At 38.0% G+C, this 19169-nt stretch overlaps 1 protein-coding gene across 15 annotated transcripts in view; it reads right to left on the bottom strand.

Annotated features, from left to right (window-relative positions):
- The window catches only part of CFAP20DC (CFAP20 domain containing), a 237212-nt gene that overhangs the window by 208463 nt on the left and 9580 nt on the right, over positions 1 to 19169 (bottom strand). For 13 of the 15 annotated variants that reach the window (XR_013338258.1, XM_077776734.1, XM_077776735.1 and 10 more), the window contains exon 4: positions 14845 to 14917. Coding sequence is in view for 12 of the 15 variants with exons in the window: in XM_077776734.1 (XP_077632860.1) it covers positions 14845 to 14917 (73 nt within the window). In the remaining 3 variants the exon portion in view is untranslated. Of the gene's footprint in view, positions 1 to 3259; positions 3366 to 4498; positions 4559 to 14844; positions 14918 to 19169 lie in introns of those variants that run through there. The other 2 variants (XM_077776737.1, XM_077776736.1) reach the window with 2 other exon arrangements.

The raw sequence follows: 19169 nt of genomic DNA, 5'->3' as shown, positions 1-19169 counted from the left end.
GGAATGTGTAATCCTAGACTAAAAACATAAGTGCTATAAAGGACAGTAGGTCTATACTATAGGTAATAATATCACATCAAGGTTGAATACCCTAGTTTTGAAAATTATACTGTGGTTATGTAAGTGAATGTCTTTGTTCTTAGTAGGAACATAATTAAGTATTTAGTAATGGAGTAGAAGGTCTACAGTTCACTCCCAAATAGTTTGGGGGAAATGTGTATGTACACACACACACACACACACACACACATACACACACACACACACAAAGTAGAAGCAAATGTGGTAAAATGCTAATTGGTGAATTTGGGTAAAAGGTATATATGGCAGCTCTTTGTACTATTTTTGCAAGTTTGCTTTAAGTCTGAAATTACATCAAAATAAAAAGTTTAAAATATTTAAAAATTATTTTAGACTGCATGTCCCTATAATTTTTCTCAAAACATGAGGTACTATTGTTTTGCACTGGTATCACTTAAGTTTCATAAGGTCAAAAGAGCTGACGGTAAATTATAATTTTCTTTTAACTTATTTATTAGAAACTCAGCTGGTAAAAGATGGTATGTGTTGGCCAAAACCTGTTGTTTCCTTTTCTTCTGGGCACAGAGCCAGACCCTACTTTCTAGCCTCCAATACTGTTATAGGAGTTCTGGCCGGAGGAATGCGACCTCAAATATGCTCCCATGTAATTCTCTAAACTCTCTCTTCTGTACCTGCTGTCCAGATACGGAAGATCCAGTAGAGGACTCCAAGGTTCTAGATGGAAGATGGCAGGAATGTAGGTCCCTACATGACTGTGTGTGATCAGAGCCCCTACCTGGCCTGAACTGAATTATGGCGAGAACAGGAAACAAACTTCACTGTGTTAAGCTACAGAGATTAGTGGGTTATCTGTGATAGCAGTTAGCCTACTGACTAATAAAGTCATTTGACTTACAAAATAGATTAACAGAAAGGTGGCACTCCAGGAAAATGAGGGTATCATGTGCTTGCTTTCAGAATACACTTTAGAAGAGCAGTTCTCAAAGTGTGTTTAAGGGACTCTTGGTTCTCAAAGGGAAGTCTGGGGACCCCAGCCAGTCTCCAAGAGCCTTTCAGGGACTCTGTGATGTCAAAACTATTTTCAGAACAATACTGAGACATTTTTTTGTCCTTTTCATTCTGAGTATACAGTGGAGTTTGCCAGAGGTGACATGAAATATTATACTATAAGAGATTGAATCTGGAATCAGGTATGAGAATACACCTGTCTTCTAGTTAGCCACACATCAAAGAGATTTACCAAAATGTAAAACGATGCCACTCTGTTAATTTTCTCTTGTGCTTTAGAAAATATAGATATTTTATGCTAGCTATTCAGAGTTACTTACGTTAACATGTGATGGGGTTATTATTTCTAAGTAATAAATATCTTTCAAATTTAATTTCTAATATAGTAAATACTGACAAATATAACAGAAACTCTTTGGAGTCTTCAATAATTTTTAAGCATGGAAAGGGGTCCTGTGACCAAAAAGTGTAAAAAAAACACACCACTGTTTCACAACAAGTAGGAGTATATACAAGAGTCACAACATTTTAAATAAAATAAACCCATATTGTTAAAATACATGGGATGGCACAGTGATGGTCCCCAGTTGACCTTTATTAACCAAAAAACACAGTGTCTAGGACATGGTAGGTGCTAAATAGATAATTGTTAAATGAACACATTGTACAATGGTGAGGATATCCACATTTAAGAATGCTATGATAACTGGATGGGGCAGTATGTATATGTGTCTGTGTATATTATCATTGTTCACAAATTTTAAAAAGTTTTTAAAAATGTTTTTTATTTATTTCGGAGAGAAAGAGAGAGAGAGAGCGTGAGCAGGGGAGGGTGAGAGAGAGAGGGAGACACAGAATCTGAAACAGGCTCCAGGCTCTGAGCTGGCTGTCAGCACACTGCCTGACGTGGGGCTCAAACCCACAAACCGCGAGATCATGACCTAAGCCGAACTCAGATGCTTAATGACTGAGCCACCCAGGCACCCCTATTATTCACAGTTATTACTGCCCTTTTATGTAAGAGGCTTATATATCCCCAACCCACTGACTTCAAGCTTGGCTGTATGAGTTGAATTGGCCAACAGATGTAAGTATAAGTAACGTGTCCCACACGTATCTGTGAAGCTATAAATTCATTTGTGTGGTTCTGCTCAGACTCTTGCTCTTCTGCCCTTTCCTCATGAAGAGCATGTCCCACACAGGGGCTGTTTGTTCAGTGCAGGCTCTAGAATGAGAAGACACAGACTAGATACATAGTTGACCTAGAACTAAGGCACAGTTACAGCTCACCTGCAGCTCTCAGGTCATGTGAGACAGAAATATATATATATATAAAAAACAACAACAACATTTTAAGGCACCTTAGCAAACTTGGCAATTACAGTATGAAATAAGCCTAACATACTGTACATGTTCAACAAACCTAACCAATTACTCAGTGCAATTATTTAGCTAAAGAAGCACTAAAAACTGGTGCTCAGTCCTTGAGTGGCTGCACAAAGTCTACCCTGATTAACTCGGACATTTTATACAGTACCATTTAGATAACCTCAGGATTCCATAAACATGAAGTACATGAAGTACACAGGACAGGAATAGCATCAAAGTAGTCTCACTCTAAGTGGCTCCTGGATGGCTCAGTCAGTTAAGTGCCTGACTCTTGGTTTTCGCTCAAGTCATGATCTCAACAGTTCATGAGTTCGAGCCCTGTGTGGGGCTCTGCACTCACATCGTGGAGCCTGCTTGGGATGTCTCTCTCTCCCTCTCTCTCTCTGCCCCTCCTTAGCTTGCTATTTCTCTCTCAAAAAATAAACATAAATTTTTTTTTAAAAAGTAGATCTCACTCTAATAAAAAATTCTGGCTACTATGTACCCCTAAATACCACCCACTAGCGGGATGCAGGAATATCTGTAGAGATTATGGGCAGGTAACTGAGGAAGAAAGAGGTTCTGAGGTAAGTGAAAAATATTCAGACACAAAGGAGAGTACAAGCGGGTATATCAGCCCATCTGCCTGCCCTGCACATAGCCTCTTCTCAGGGAATCTTTCTGAAGCTGTAACCAAAGATGAAGTGGTTGGCTTAAAGCCAATGGCTGGCCAATGAGTGATCCTGATTATTCTTTCAGATCTATGCACTGTAAGATACATGGATTGAACCTGGTCAGACAGTGATGGGTATTGGAGTTGCAGGGTCATAGAGGGACTTACTTGTAGCCATATTTGCCCACATTCACAATGACAAGCAGAGAAAGCTGGTCTGTGAGATGGAACAGAACAGAGAAGTCTCACAGGATACGAAATGAGAAAGCAGCTGCTAGAGAGAGAGAGAGGGAGACAGAGAGAGAGAGAGAGAGAGATTAATGTCAACCATCACCTCCTAAGAGGCCTGTATCAAGTTGTGCAGTTGGGTTCTATAAGATCTTTCCACGTTCTAATACGTATTCTTTTATCTGACATAATTTAAATAGATTAATATCCTTAAGAACCAAATGATCCTTAAAAGAAGTAGGTTTTTTTTTTGAACTTCGCTAATCCTGACTCAAACACCGAATTAACTATTTCTGGTGTTTTTTAGAGGACAGGGATTGGGGAGAAAGAGAAATCCAGATGACAGTAACAGAATTAACTTTCCGCAGCTTGTAGTCCAAAGTACTTGGAGAAATAACTTCACTCTCAAAGCGTCAAAAACCATGATTATAAAATTATACTACATCTTTACCTTTTTCCAATGCAAGCACTAAAAAGCAGCAAAGATGCTAGAGAGTCAGGAACTCTGAATTTAGTGCTGGCTTTGCCTCTGAGAAACTTTGTGTGTTGAAAAATGTCATATCCCTTTCTGACTCTCAGGGTTTTTTCCATAAAAAATAGGGGTTGGATAAGATTTATAGATTCCCTACAATAATAGAGAAATGAACTTCTAAAATGTTTTATAAGTTTATGCTAACACATCAATTTCTAAAATATAGTGAAGTCGTACATTTTACTACAAATCACTATGTTTATGGTATAGCAGTAATCACATATGGTTTTAAATAATTTATTTTCCAAGTTATAAATCAATGGCACTTAACCTCAGAACAAAGCGGAGGGTAATACCTATGCACAGCAAACAGAACAGCTGTACCTATTTACTGCTAACAAATTAACCAACCTCCAACTATCCTGAGGATTTCATATCACTGTCATTGTTTATTATAATAGCTCTTAAAATATGAAAGAGATATAAAATGTAAGATCACTAATGTGTTCTAATAAAAAAGCGCTGACTACTTGGGTTTTAATTAAAGTTCTCCTGGAGTTCTGTTATGGGCGTACAATGAGAATTGTTATAAAAAAGCCAACTGTGATGCTCCTTAGCTTTAATCCAGCCTTGAGAACATTTACTTACATATACTCCTACACATATAATCATTTTGAGAAAACTCAAGGGTATTTACTTCTCCTTACCTAGTTAAGTTCTCCTGACTCTCCTCATTCTTCAAAATAGTTACTACCCTGCCAGCAGAGATGTAGCTAGGAGAAATGTACTTTGTACCTGGTAGGGCAAATAAAAGGTTAAATTAAGGCCCAGTTAGTAGTTTTCCAGGGACTAAGGGCTGAGAAGAGGAAAGCTGGACACTTTCTTAATCCTGCTTACCTCCTTTTCACTCTAGTTCTTATTTCCTTCCCTGTCTTTTTCTAATCCAAGAACCACCTTGGCAGTATATTAACACATTTCAGCCTAATACAATATATACTAGCATCATTGAGGACCCAGCATGCACACAGAATTCTTCTAAGTGCTTTGAGTGACCACAATGATGAATAAGCTGTCCTTACCCTCAAAGTAATCATATACACAAGCATGGGAACACCGAGAATGTAGAGACTGACTGAAACCAGAGAACATGGGGAGGATACATGGAGAATACATTCATGGAGAAATCCAAAACATGGTTTGGCCTTAAAGAGTGATTACAGTTTCAAAGGTGAAGAGACAGGATTAGGTTGGATGGAAACTTAAGCCAAGGCATAAGAGCATGCGGGGTATTCAGCAACTAGGGTGTCTATGGCATGGGGAAGGGAATGGAGCAAGTCATAGAGAAGTGCCTCAGGTTAGATCCAAAAAGGCCACGGGTGCCCAGTGACCACCAACTCTGTAGGGCACTTGGATGAAGAAGCTTGGGTTGTGGCAAATTTGATGGTTTCATGGATCTAGGCTGTCAATGACCAAAGGTTAAAACTAATGTTGATCATTAAAAAAGTAAAGGCAAATGCTAAAATTTCCCAGCAACAGAGGACTTGAATGTAGTTGCAATTTGCAATGTCAGCTTCATTTGATTATGCATTACTACTCAATTTTAAAGAGAAGGTCGAACCACATGGCAGTGGATTTCAACCTTTTGAGGGAGAAATGGCATCCTCTGCTCATATAAAACATATAAACATTATCAAGCAAAAAAGGGAGAATGGGACTTCGAAATTCAAAGTTGAGGGCACCTGGCTGGCTCAGTCAGAGGAAGCATGCAACTCTGGATCCCGGAGTCATGAATTCGAGCTTCACATGGGGTGTAGTGAATAAATAAATAAAACATTAAAAAAGAGAGACAGAGAGAGAGGTATTGGGTGGCTCAGTTGGTTAAGCATCTGACTCTTAATCTTGGCTCAGGTCATGATCCTACAGTTTGTGAGTTCGAGCTCCATCAGGCTCTGTGCTGACAGCATGGAGCCTGCCTAAATTCTGTCTCTCCTTCTCTCTACCCCTCCCCTTATAACGCATGTGTTCTGTCTCTTTCAAAATAAATAAACTTAAAAAAAAAAAAAGAAAGAAACTCAAAGTTCAATGATAGTTCCACTGGGATCTAAATATACTAGCTCCTGAAGATCTCATGGTCTAGTTAGGGTATACAGTTGGTTGCAGAGATTCATAAATAATACCATGTGTGATAAATGCCATAATGGACTTATACGTATAAGTGCTATTGTAAGATACACTTGTGATTTATTACACATATTTCATTCCACCAAAGTTATTTCTGTGAATCCAAATAAGTCTCTAAACTATTTGTGCATCCAAGTAAGAAATTCTACAATTTATGGGGGGGAAATTACAAAAATTAGGAATTCTAGAGATACCAGCCCTCCCTATTGAGGGCTTCTCCTTGTATTTATTACTAGATGGCTTAATCAAAGCCAAATGACTTCATAAAGTTTCATTACATATTTTAATTTTTAAAAGGAATTTTTCTTACATATTAAAAAGTTCTAAACTACTTCATAAATAAAAAATCCCTAATTATTATAAATTTTAAAATAGGGACCATGTAAGTCCCACAACATACATATTATGTTGTATTTTGTAGATGTTTAAGATTATTTCATTTTGAATAACTGAAATAATTAAGTGCCAGACTAAAAATAAAATACAGTGACAGGGAAGGAAAAACAAACCAGATGAATTATTTCTCCTGACAATAAAAAGTAAGCTATGTATCAATGACATTGAAGAAATCGATCTTTCCAACTCTGCCATATCAAAGAAGGAAGAGCATCTGGAAGATATGTGATTTGCTATGAGTAGTCTTTAATCATCCCTGTTAGTGAAGAAGAACACGGGTAGTGGTAAATAGCAAAGGCCTACGTCTTCTACCTTAAGCACTGGAAATTTATATGCTTTGTTTTTCCCAGGGCCTGGTTTCTTCACAGATGAACCTTCCACTCTATCTGTGGTTCCACACTTGGCCTGGACACTTGTAAGTCTCTTCAACCAATGCTCTGAAGCCAAGAGTTTCTACAGTTGTCTTTTAAGTAAATTGTTAACATCTATACTCAACAAATGGGAGTCACTTCTTTTCATGTTTATGTTGATCACTGTCTTCCAGATAGAGAAAGTGCATGAGTCACCAGTCAAGCAGACTCCCACCAAAGAAAAGTTACTTTCCCATCTCTCTTCAGGGATGAGTACCATGAAAATTTCACAGAGGAAACAGACATGCCCAACTTATCTCAAGATGTTTTAGAAGGACAATCGAAAAATTAAATACCCCTGTACTCTTATTTAGAGGTATAAAAATTATAAATTAACTACGCAGTTACTGTTTGGCATTATCCAACTTAATTCTCATAATTACTCAATAAATAGGTATAAATATCCCCAATGTACAGATGAGGCTGTGAGACACAGAGGTCTCAGCAACTTGCCTGCGGTCTTCAAGCTGACACGTGGCAAAGCCAGTGACTCCCAAACCTGCACCACAACTCATCACAGGACTCTGACTTATGCCCTCATGGTGTCTGGGGCAATAATTAATCTGCACAGCACTCTAACAAAGGCATGTCCTTTTATTATGTTTTTACAGAGTAAGAACACTTCCAAATATTTGCATACATGCAATTTTTCCTTTGCTAGTATTGTGTTTTAGCTTTTAGCATATATCTAGGTTATCTAAAGAGTACTGTCAAGATAATTTAGATAGTAAAATGAACCGAACTAAGAACCAGAAAGAAAAGATATCTCACAAGACATTTATTTAACAGGTAAAAAATACACTATCTGATTTATATACCTACCACATGTGTTACCTAAAACTTCTACACAAAACCTATTTTAAAGCATGCAAATTTAACATATTATGAAAGTCAGTATGCAAAACATCTTAAAGTGCTCTCTTTATGAATGCATGTAACAAAATATACTGATTATGCAAGCACATTTAATTGGACATAATTAAAATAATGAGGTTTAAATACTGATGATTTTAAGAAGAAAAAAATAGAAGTCAGAATTAGCCATGAGATACATTGAAAATGTTAATCAAACTTGCAATGTCATGACCACTTTAGCACACCATACTCCTAGTTTTAAAAAAAAAAAAAAGAGCAATTCTTGACCATTTTTGCCTGGTTCTAAACACTAGTGGAGACATGTATTCACTCAGTGATATAAGAGATTTTACTGGATAATACAATACTTGGCTCTTGGATAACATCATTTTTACAAATAACTTAACAGCTATATAGCAACCACTATTTTCTTTAAAGGAAGGCACCAAAATAACCAAAAAGAAAGTAATTTTTCCATAAGAAGAGTTGTGCTTAGTAAAATGGACACAATCTCAAAAGCTCTCACCAATGTCATTCTGATGTAGACATGAAATTTAGCTATTCTCTCAACTCTTTAAAGTGTCTGAAGAAGACCAATAATATGTGAAAAGAACAGTTCTGCAGCTGTGAAGCCATATTCCTTTTACCTAGTATACAGTTTCTACTGTCTCCAATGTTATTGAAGAAGAGGCATTAGGAGCAAAATTCAATAGAGTAGAAGGACCTGAAACTTCTATTAAACTTCTCTTCTGACCTCTTTGTCTGGCTCACTAGCAACAAAATAGGAAAGGTGATGTAGGAGAAACTTTCATGAAATTACCTTAAGGCTAAAACTTTGTTTTATAGATGGGTATGTTTCAATTTTCTATTTTGTAGAAATGGAAAGCTTTAAGATCCACATGGACCTAAACCCCCTAAAATTTCTTAGAAAAAGCCCCAACATCCCTGATTAACTCTGACAATTAAAAGGAAAAAAGTTCACATTACCATACGAAGAGCAAATTGAGACAGAATTTGAAGGCCTGACCCAAAGGTATATAACCAGGGGATAGAGCAAAAGGATAAGAGAAAATTCTGGAACGAGCATCGTAAATCCTAGATCGAATTCTAGGTTAAAATCATTAAATTCAATTCAGATAGAACTTCATATTCAGAATATTGCAATGAGGAGATGACAACATATCAGTTCAAATTGGAAAGGACTAGGGACCCTTTCAGAAGTCTCTCTGTTTTTTAAGAATTTACCTTATGAGATTCCATATGAAAGCAGTACTCCAAATAGCCAAAGGCTCAAAACGTGAACCCTTCTGGCAATAACATTTCTCAGGACCTGCAGGCTAAGCATCCCAGCCTCCAAAGAGCACATGATACCCACCCAACAGCTTCACAGTGCTTCTATCCCATCTCCTGAAAAAGAATTGGTTGAGATGAGGGAAAATAAGAAAAATAATGTTAGTTCACTAGGGCGATTAACAATATAAAATGTCTCTCAGAATTCATCGAGATAATGACAAAATCAGGAGAAAGGAATTAATGCATCTCAACGACATTCAGTATAATGAATGTAATTCCTGTCAAAAAAATGTAATATTCCAAAATCATTTAGTGTGATTGGCAGCATCAAATATAGCAAAATGGATTTCTATTTCAAGATGTAGTTGGTTCTCTTCCAAGAGTTCAGGTTCACAGTGTTCCTTCTGCGCACCAGATGTGCGGAGCCCCCGGGCTCCGAAACACCTATAACCCACCCAGGGGAACCACTGGCTTCCCACTGCCATGTACAGAAGACACCACAAAAGGAAAGGATTCTTAAAAATCTGCTGTTTATGAAATCATTTAACTTCAGGTCAAACAATGAGATAGAGATGCACTAAAATACTTAGGAAATGAAAACTGCAACTAATGCTAAGAAATAAGCAGGTCAAAATGAAGGGAGGGAATTTTTTTTTAAAAAGAGAGGGAATTTTATTTTGTGGGTGACACTAAAAGAGAAGAGAGAATTCTGTCACTTTACTACTAAATACACTATGTGTTAGTAAACACTCCCTTTGCTCTAGACCCTGAATGTAATATGTTTAGATAACTGCTGGTCAGGTTATACGGCTCTGAAAAAACAGGAACATCTGAGAATGGCAATCTTTCCTTCCCGAACTCTAATGCTAATACCATATTACAGGAAGCCCCTAAAAAAGACACAGAAGGCTTAGCACTTTTGTCTTATATAGGATTCAAATAAAATATCCCTACTACATACGTACGCGTGTATGGTTAGATAGAAGAATAATGGTATTTTCAAGCATGGCAGCCTGGCATGGTGGTGCAGGGCACACATTTCAACACATTCTACATTTAAACTCTAGGTCTGAATTCTAGCTCTAAGAGTTGGTGGGTCTAAAACCTGTGGCAAATTCACGAACCATTCTGGACTTCACTTTCCTTAATGGTAAAACAATAATTACAACCACTGTACAGGCTCACTCTGAGGATTCATTCAGCTAAACCTAAGTGTTTGGGACAATGTACAGTATACAGTAAGTACTTAATAATGTAAGCCTCTATTATTTTATGTTAATTTTCTCATTTAATTCTTATGACACACCTGTGAAGTAGGTATTATTACTCTCATCCCGTGGGTGAGGAGAGTTAAGTAATCTGCCCAAAGTCACATAGAGATAATACAGGCCTTCAGACTGGATCAGTCAGGTCCAAGCCTACGCTCTTACCTCTACCTAATACTTCATATGTTACCTACATGTCTTGCTCTTATGTCATAACATTTATCAAGGTGTATTTCGATTGCCTTTTAACAGATCTTTCACCCTCAGAATAAACTCTGTGAGGACCGAGAATGTGTCCTGTTCATTCATTTCAACCCATTAGTCACAGGTGCTCACTCATCCACATCTCAGAGCTTTTGTGCCAGGCACTGTTAGGTCCTGGCATATTGTGCTGAGCACATAGGGTCCCTGTCCTCATGGAACTCAGAATCTACCCCAAAAGACAGATAATCAAGTAACTACAGAATTATAAACTGGTATAGTTGTAAAGAAGGAAAAGAATGGGGTGCTGGAAAAGAGCATAAAAGATGAAACCAATTTAGTGGGGTGAAATCCAAGAAGATCTTTCTGAAGAAGGGGTACATAAATTGAGAAGACTGAGGAGTTAGCAAGACGGAGAAATGGGGATATGAACCCCTTGTGTGTAGGAGCCTAAGAAAAGACTTCTTCATCTGGTGTGCGAGGTAGGGAAAGCCTGTATGGCTGGAAAGGAGCCAGTTTGGCAGACAAATGGTGAGTGCAGGGCAGTGAGATGGGAAGGGAGAGGTGAGAGACCAGAGCACACAGGACCATCAAGAACTTGAGAGCTGATCCCCAGTACAATGGGAATTCCAGTTGGGTTTTTAGAAAGAACACTCTAGCTGCAATGTGGAAATTACACTGAGAAAAGACAGGAGAAGAATCTGGGAAATCCACTGGGATGCTCAACAGCAGATGAGGGGTGGTGTGACGGCAGCATGGGACGAGGAGGGTAGAAGCGAGAGGTGGAAAGTGTACAGGCTCGATGTATACTGACCCTGCACCCCATGCTGAACACACTGCTTGACAGCAATAGGAATTTGGCAATTTGCGGACTGACCGAATGAGTGGTTCCTCAAGCAGAGTCGCTGCTGGTTCTAAGGCATCTACTACCCCTCAGATGCGTGACCTCCCTCTGAGCAGTACAATCAGCTGGCGGATGTGAGAGACACGGGAAGATGCAGAAGAAATGGTGACTGCATTCATAATCCACCTGGCAAGACTCCACTTACAAAAACCTCTTGATGTGTAAACGTGTCTTTGTGAAACAAAACGCCTCTCCCATTCTGACAATGGAAAATTTCAGAAGCCAGATATCTCTGCTCTGTAACTTTCCAAGCTTGTTAGAGAAATGTATTATGTAAAATAGCCTGGAGCCATGCTGCTAGAAACACCATAAAACACGAAGGGCGCTGAAAAAAGTCCTTTCATTTAAGAAAAAAAAATGCTGTAGTTAGAAAGACAAAGTCTATTCGTTATTCTACCTTCTTTCTTGTAAAAATATGGTCTCTGTACTTCCTAAAATGGCAAAATATTTTGATTATCTATTAGCAAATTCAAATGCAGCATTAATACATTTCCTTATAATCTGATAAATTCACAAGGTCAGGACACAGAATGTCTTCCCTATATTATTTAATAATTTTGACCTTTTGTCCATAAGACATTTACTTTGTTAAAACTATAACTAAAGCCATTTGAGGGGTGCCTGGGTGGCTCAGTCAGTTAAGTGTCCAGCTTCGGTTCAGGTCATGATCTCATGGTTCGTGAGTTCGAGGCCTGCATTGGGCCCTTTGCTATCAATGTAATGCCCACTTCAGATCCTCTATCTACCTCTCTCTATGCCTCTCTTCCACGCGCATGCACACGTGTGCTTTCTCTCTCTCAAAAATAAACATAAAAAAACAAAAAACTAAAGCCATTTGAAAAATCCAAATACTTGTCCATGTGGCTATGAGAACAAAACAATCTATGACTATAGTCAAATAATTCAAAGTCTAATAATTAATCCCATCCCCTTGAAAATGTTTTCCCGTACTTGACCAAGAGTGTACATTAATAATAGGGTAACAAAGTGATAGGCTTATTTATATCAGCTGCTCCCTTTTGTGACAAAGTTAAACCTAACATACTTATCAATTTCTCAATAATTGAAGCTTTAGTTATTATCAACTTAGTTAAAACAGTATATTGACGGGGCGCCTGGGTGGCTTAGTCGGTTGAGCGTCTGACTTTCGCTTGGGTCATGATCTCACGGTTCGTGGGTTCGAGCCCCGCGTCGGGCTCTGTGCTGACTGCCAGCTCAGAGCCTGGAGCCTATTTCAGAGTCTGTGTCTCCCTCTCTCTCTAACCCTCCCCTGTTCACGCTGTCTCTCTCTCTCTCTCCTAGAAATAAGTAAAAACATTAAAAAAATTTTTTTTTTCTTTAAATTTATTTCTAGGAGAGAGAGAGAGACAGCGTGAACAGGGGAGGGTTAGAGAGAGAGGGAGACACAGACTCTGAAATAGGCTCCAGGCTCTGAGCTGGCAGTCAGCACAGAGCCCGACGCGGGGCTCGAACCCACGAACCGTGAGATCATGACCCAAGCGAAAGTCAGACGCTCAACCAACTAAGCCACCCAGGCGCCCCTAAAAAAAAAACCCAGTATATTGCCAAGGCCTAAAACAGTATGTTGCCTAGGCTAGGGTGATAAGCTCAAGTATTTGAGGGCACAAATAAAGCTTAATTTTGCATAGGAAAAGAATGCTCATCAGCAGAAGATTCTGCTCCAAGGTCAAGCCAAGAGTCTTACACTGCTTTGATCAGAAGGCCAACTACCAGTGCCTCTACTGCTGCTTTCAAAGAATCTAAAAGCACAGGTGGTAGAGATCAGAAGAAAAAAAGGGACTGCACTAGATTTCTATATTAGAAACTTAATAAGCTTAAAAATAAAATATAGTTTGCCTCCTTCCATTTGGTAGGAAACCACTTTCCCTTACACTGGAAATAAAGCTTTATATGGTACACTCTGTACCTTTAGAATGCCTTTAGAGAGTCTTGAAAATGCTTTTTCTGCACAACCAGGGAAAGATACGTAAGAGCATCAGATAATTTTTTGGTCCTGTTACTCTAAGAACTATTTCAAAGAATTATGGTAATCATGGCAGAGGTCTTTAGAAAACCTTAGATAAAAGTTTACTGAGGTTTGAAGTTGAATAAAATGAAGGTAGAAATTGTTCCATCTGTCCTTTGTCATTCAAGAAAACAAGACTGTATATTATTACCTAAAATTCATTTTTCCAACATATGCACAAATCACTAATAGCGTAATTCACATAAACAAAGAGAAATGAAATTACCTCAAATTTATGTTATTCTCATTTTATTAAGAAAGTTCTTCCTTCCTTTGAGTTTATACCAATGTAACTAGTACAAAATTACCTTTATTAGCAGGAAAAGTTATTTATTCCAGCAGGGAAAATAAAAGACTAAGCCTGGGTAATGGACAGCTATTAATTATGAAGGGAAATGAAAAAATACCATACCTTAAATCTAATGTTTTAGTAAAAGTGCAAACTTATCAATGAAATTGTAAGTAATATTCCATGCTATAGAAGTACATAAATTAAATATTATTTCTATTCTCACAATCACCTCAAGACAACAGATAGCTCAACTGAATTAAAGTCGTATATTCTCATTTTTGCTAAACAATCTGTTCATACATAGCAAGGCTATTTAAAAGAAATATATTCCAGAGTGCCTGGGTAGCTCAGTTGGTTAAACATCTGACTCTTGATTTTAGCTCATGTTCTCATGATTCTAGTGATTAAGCCCCATGTTGGGCACTGCACTGACAGCATGGAGCTTGCTTGGGATTCTCTCCCTTTCTCTGCCCCTCCCCAGCTCTCTATTACTCTGTCTTTCTCTCAAAAATAAATAAATAAATAAATATTTTTAAAAAAATAATAAAATAAAACAAATATATTCTAAGCCACTCATATATCAACAGGGAGGGCTAATATTTCTAAACTAAATAACTTAATTTTTTTTTTAGTTCATTTATGTATTTTGAGAGAGAGAGAGCACATACAGGAAGGGCAGAGAGAGAAGAGGAGAGAGAGAATCCCAAGTAGGCTCTGAACTATAGTGCAGAGCCTGCTGAGGGGCTCAAACTCACAAACCATGAGATCATGACCTAAGCCAAAATCAAGAGTCAAGATCAAGATGCTCAATGGATTGAGCCACCCAGGTGCTCCATTAACTAAGTAACCTTAAAATGAGGTATTTCAATCCATCATAATCCAAACATAGTTTTCAATAGCACAGAGTACAAAGTTACCCTTCATTTGAACCAAAATCTCAACCATCTAAATTATTTTTTCTTCATGTTATAGGTTGTTTATTGTCAAGTCCATAATCCTTTGATACTTTCTTAAACAGATGAAATTTGCTTTCTTCCCCTTGGGAAATGACAGACTATAGAGATATCTGAGAAATACGATGAAATTAGTTTAATTACTTCATGTCGACTTGGTAAGTCACTGCTCTTTAATGCAAAAACTGCCACTTGTAATTAATGACTGTCCACACTATTTCAATTGATCAAATGTCTACTATGCATAAAACATTGAAAGAAGTTCTGTATATCTTACAGCAATTCAGTGGAGAAGTCTTGTCCCAAGGGTATGTAAATCTGAAGTACAAGAAACCTCTGGATCAGTCCAACTAGAATGAGAGAGGGAAAATATACATTCATATGAGCAAACCATTTATATGTGCATATAAACAAATACAATCACATACCATCAACAACCAGCTTTTAACGTTTCAGTAATACAGACCTGTGAGAGCACTACCCATGAGTTACAACCTCATTAACAAAGCAAAAAAGTTGATGAAAATCAAACCAAACTCTAACAACAAATGTTGCCTTTTAAAGTCCCATCTGTGGGGTGAAATTTTTATAAAAATTTAAAAAATAGTAATTTTTTATTTACTATTTTTATTAGGTTGCTAGAGAACATACATAGAAAGAACTGCATTCAACAGAAACATATAAAATTGAACTACAGATTCACATCAAGGTTGCCATAAAAGCATGTGGCGATTATTTTTACCCACTGACAGTTTTAGCTGCACTAAACAACTTAATAAAAAACAATAGATCAAGAAAAACAATTCTAATTATGACAAGAACAACTGAAGGTTTGATGAGCCGTGTCTAGTTCGTATGCTTTTAGATGTGTCCACAGTGAGATGGATGGAAGAACATATTTTCATTTATAATACCTTTTGTTAATTTCACATACTTTTAATTAATTCAAAGCTCACAAACTGCAAACTGATTGCTTTTATTCCCCATCACCAGCTTCATCCGAATTAAAAATATATGAAGAAAAGCCAACCCCTATGGCACTTTTGATAGCTGAAGTCTACAACTGTTTCAAAAATCAATTGATTTTATATTACCTTTTCAGACCTATTCACTTAATTCCTTTCCTCTTAGGTTTTGAACCTTTGCTTGATATCTCAATTATGATGCTCCTAATGGATGTTTTAGAATCACTTCGTCCTGAAACATCCCTTTTAGGAACTTTTTTCCTAAAAAAAAAACTTTGTCAAGAAAGTGGAACTTTGTCAAGAAATGGAAATGTTTTCACTTAGCTGTGAACCTCTCCTACAAATCCAATAGTACAGGGCAACGCTTGAAGAAGGTGACTGGTCTAAAATGCATGTTACTTTTTATTTATTCTGCTTAGTAGGCTTAACAAATTTAAGTACTTTAAAGTAACAATACAAGTTTGGATAGTTTGTATATCCTTTCTTGTTTAGAATTCCTTCAGCGAACTGTTTTCCAACATTCCTGAACAACTTAAAGAGTTTCCACCTTTTATGTGAAATTTAGTTTTTAAAAATTAAAACATATTTGGTCAAATCTGCTTACTATCTTTTACATCAGACATATAAGGATAACTTTTACTTATAATGTCGAGCTTATAAACTGCCCCAGAGAGCCATCACGGAATATAATGATATAATGGGAATAGGGAGTAACAGGCTCTGACCTTTGAAAATTGTCCAGGAACAGGAATTTACCAAATTTATGGAAAAAGTCAGTGAGGCAACCTGAGTTCTGGACTACAAAACCAATGTGAGACATCAAAAATGAGGCCAAATCGAATAAACCATCATTAATTAATCTCTCTCTTGCACCTTCCACTGATTGGCCCTATGGTGCTTGTCCATCGCACAATGGCCCTCTGTATGTAGAGCTGAGAGGGCACCTGGATAAATGAAGTCAGTCTTCACAAAGGTCCCTAAGTTGTGTCCCACATCTCACTGAATCACTGTTCTCTTTCAAACACAAGGAGCTCCACATATAGGGCATTTTCCTATGAACATTTTTAGATCTGAAAGACACTTGCTCTCAAAAAAAAGAAAGCTTTGTAATTCTACTTTCTCACATTTAGAAGCCCTAGTTTCCAAAAGGCTTCACTTCTAAGATTAAAAGAAGTATGACAACACCATATGGTGATGATCTGACAAAGAAAAAAGTACTTTAATAACATTTGACATACACTGATCCTGTATGTCAGAAATGCTAAATAAACTCTATAGTAATATTTTTTTCCAGTGGCCTAGTAAATTTAAACTGACTCTTCATGTTTACCTTCTATTGAAAATCACTCTGATGCTGAATGTGAACTACTATTAGTCCAAAAATGCCCATCGAGTATATAAAAATTCATAAAAAATTAGTCTTTTTACTGAAAAATGCAGGTTTCTGCAGTTTTCTAGTCCGTTCTCCACTGAAATAAACTACCTCTATTTTTAAGGGCACAGGTCCTTTTTTCCCTTGAATATTTTCAAACACATTTAACTGGTAAAACACCATTCGTTTTTTCAGCAGCGGGTTTTATACCTGTTCCCGCACAGCCAGTAACAGATGGATGCTGAATGTATAGCTCACGAGTGTTTGTTTCACCATTTAAGTATCTGGGACTAGAATACCGCACGGTAATTCTTTCCAAGTGCCCTGCTAAGTCATGGCTGAAGCTATTTCCTGGTTCCCAGGGCAGTCTTGATATGCCACAGCACAGCTCTCCCACTTCAACTCGGAAGACAGCAAACAGCTATGCCTCTGTTACTGGGGATTCCATATTCCTCAGGCAAATCAGAAAACCTTTCTGGGCTCTTTCCCTTTCATGTGTAAAACTGGGCTAACAAATCAGATCTGTACCTCACAGGATTATCTGTATGGATTAAATTAGATCTATCATTGAATAAATATTTATTAAGCATCACTACATGCTAGACTTGATGTGAACATTTTTGTAATGATTAAGACAGCCATATCTCTGCTCTCTTGAAACTTCCAGAAAGAAGTTCAGGGTGCAATGAAAGCATATGATCTTGGGTCGTTGGAGGAAAAAAAAAGATGAGTGAAGGTTCTCTTGCAGAAATAACATTGGAATTCAGCTGGAAAGAATAAGCAGGGGTTGAGTGGGCGAGCGAGATGAAGGAACATACAATACAGGGAGAGGGAATACTCCATCATATGATGAAAGAAGCCATGATAGAATGGATGGATTTAAAGACATAAAGGCCTGGTAGGAGAGGCAGAAAGGGAAAAGCAGCAGGAGGTAATTGTGGCAAGTAGTTAGGATCTCAATCATTCAGGGCCATGAAGGCCATCCAAAGGTTATAGGTCACCCCAAAATCAATGGGAAGACACTCATCCATTCATTAATTTATTTTCCACAGACTTACTGAATGTCTACTGTGTGTGGGCACTATTGTAGGTGAACAAAATAGACTGAATTTCTGTGCTGGGGGTGCTTACTTTCTGGTGATGGTAAGAAAAACAATTTTTAAAAACCCAAAGAAACAAACAGCATGTTAAATGGTGAAAGTACTATGGGAAAAGGTAGAGAAAGGTAAAAGGGATCAACAATATGTGGAAGGGATATAAATTACAGGGCAGGTGGGGCTCTCATTGAGAAGATGACCTTTTTTTTTTAAATGTTTGTTTTTGAGAGAAAGACAGAGACAAAGCATGAATGGGGGAAAGGCAGAGAGAGAAGGATGGAGATACAGAATCTAAAACAGGCTCCAGGCTCTGAGCTGCCAGCACAGAGACCAATACGGGGTTTGAACTCAAATGGTGAGATCATGACGCTTAACTGACTGAGCCACCCAGGCGCCTGGGAGAAGATGACATTTTATTTATTTTTTATTAAAATTTTTTTAAATGTTTTATTTATTTATTTCTGAGAGAGAGATAGAGGCAGTGTGAGCAGGGGAGGGTCAGAGAGAGAGGGAGACACAGAATCCGAAGCAGGCTCCAGGCTCTGAGCTAGCTGTCAGCACAGAGCCCAATTCGGGGCTCAAACCCACAAACTGTGAAATCATGACCTGAGCCGAAGTCGGACACTTAAATGACTGAGCCACCCAGGTGCCCTGAAAATGACATTTTAATAAAGGCCTAAAGGGGGGGAGAGGGTGAGCCATGCGGCTTTTTGATAAAAGAAAGCTCTAGGCACAGGATTACCAGCTTGTGCACAGGTGCTAAGGCAACAGGGCAGCAGACTATGTTTGAACCAGCAAAGAGACCTGTACAGTCACAGCAGAGTTAACAACAGAAAGAGCAACTGGACGTAAGGTCAGAGAGCTAAGAGGGCACCAAATACTGCAAGGTCCTACAATTCTTTGGTTTAGAACCCAGAGAGATGGGGCATTTTCAGGAGAGAAGAGCCTTGCAGTTCAAAGTACTGCTCTAGCTGTGAAACTGACAACAAACTGTAGGGAGGCAAGTAAAAAAATACAGGGAGACCAATGAGAAGGCAGCTGCGTGAGACATTCGAACAAGCCTGAGGTAATGGTAGCATTGGAGGTGACAAGAAGTAGTATCAGACTCTGAATCTAAGTTAAAGATAGAACAAACGAGATCTTCCTGATCGACTGAACGTAGAGAAGA

The sequence above is a fragment of the Crocuta crocuta genome, unplaced genomic scaffold, assembly GCF_008692635.1.
Source record: "Crocuta crocuta isolate KB4526 unplaced genomic scaffold, BGI_CrCroc_1.0 scaffold87, whole genome shotgun sequence".
In the NCBI taxonomy this organism is placed as follows: domain Eukaryota; kingdom Metazoa; phylum Chordata; class Mammalia; order Carnivora; family Hyaenidae; genus Crocuta; species Crocuta crocuta.
The sequence above is the reverse complement of the archived record's forward strand: the minus strand, read 5'-3'. Positions and strand labels throughout refer to the sequence as shown.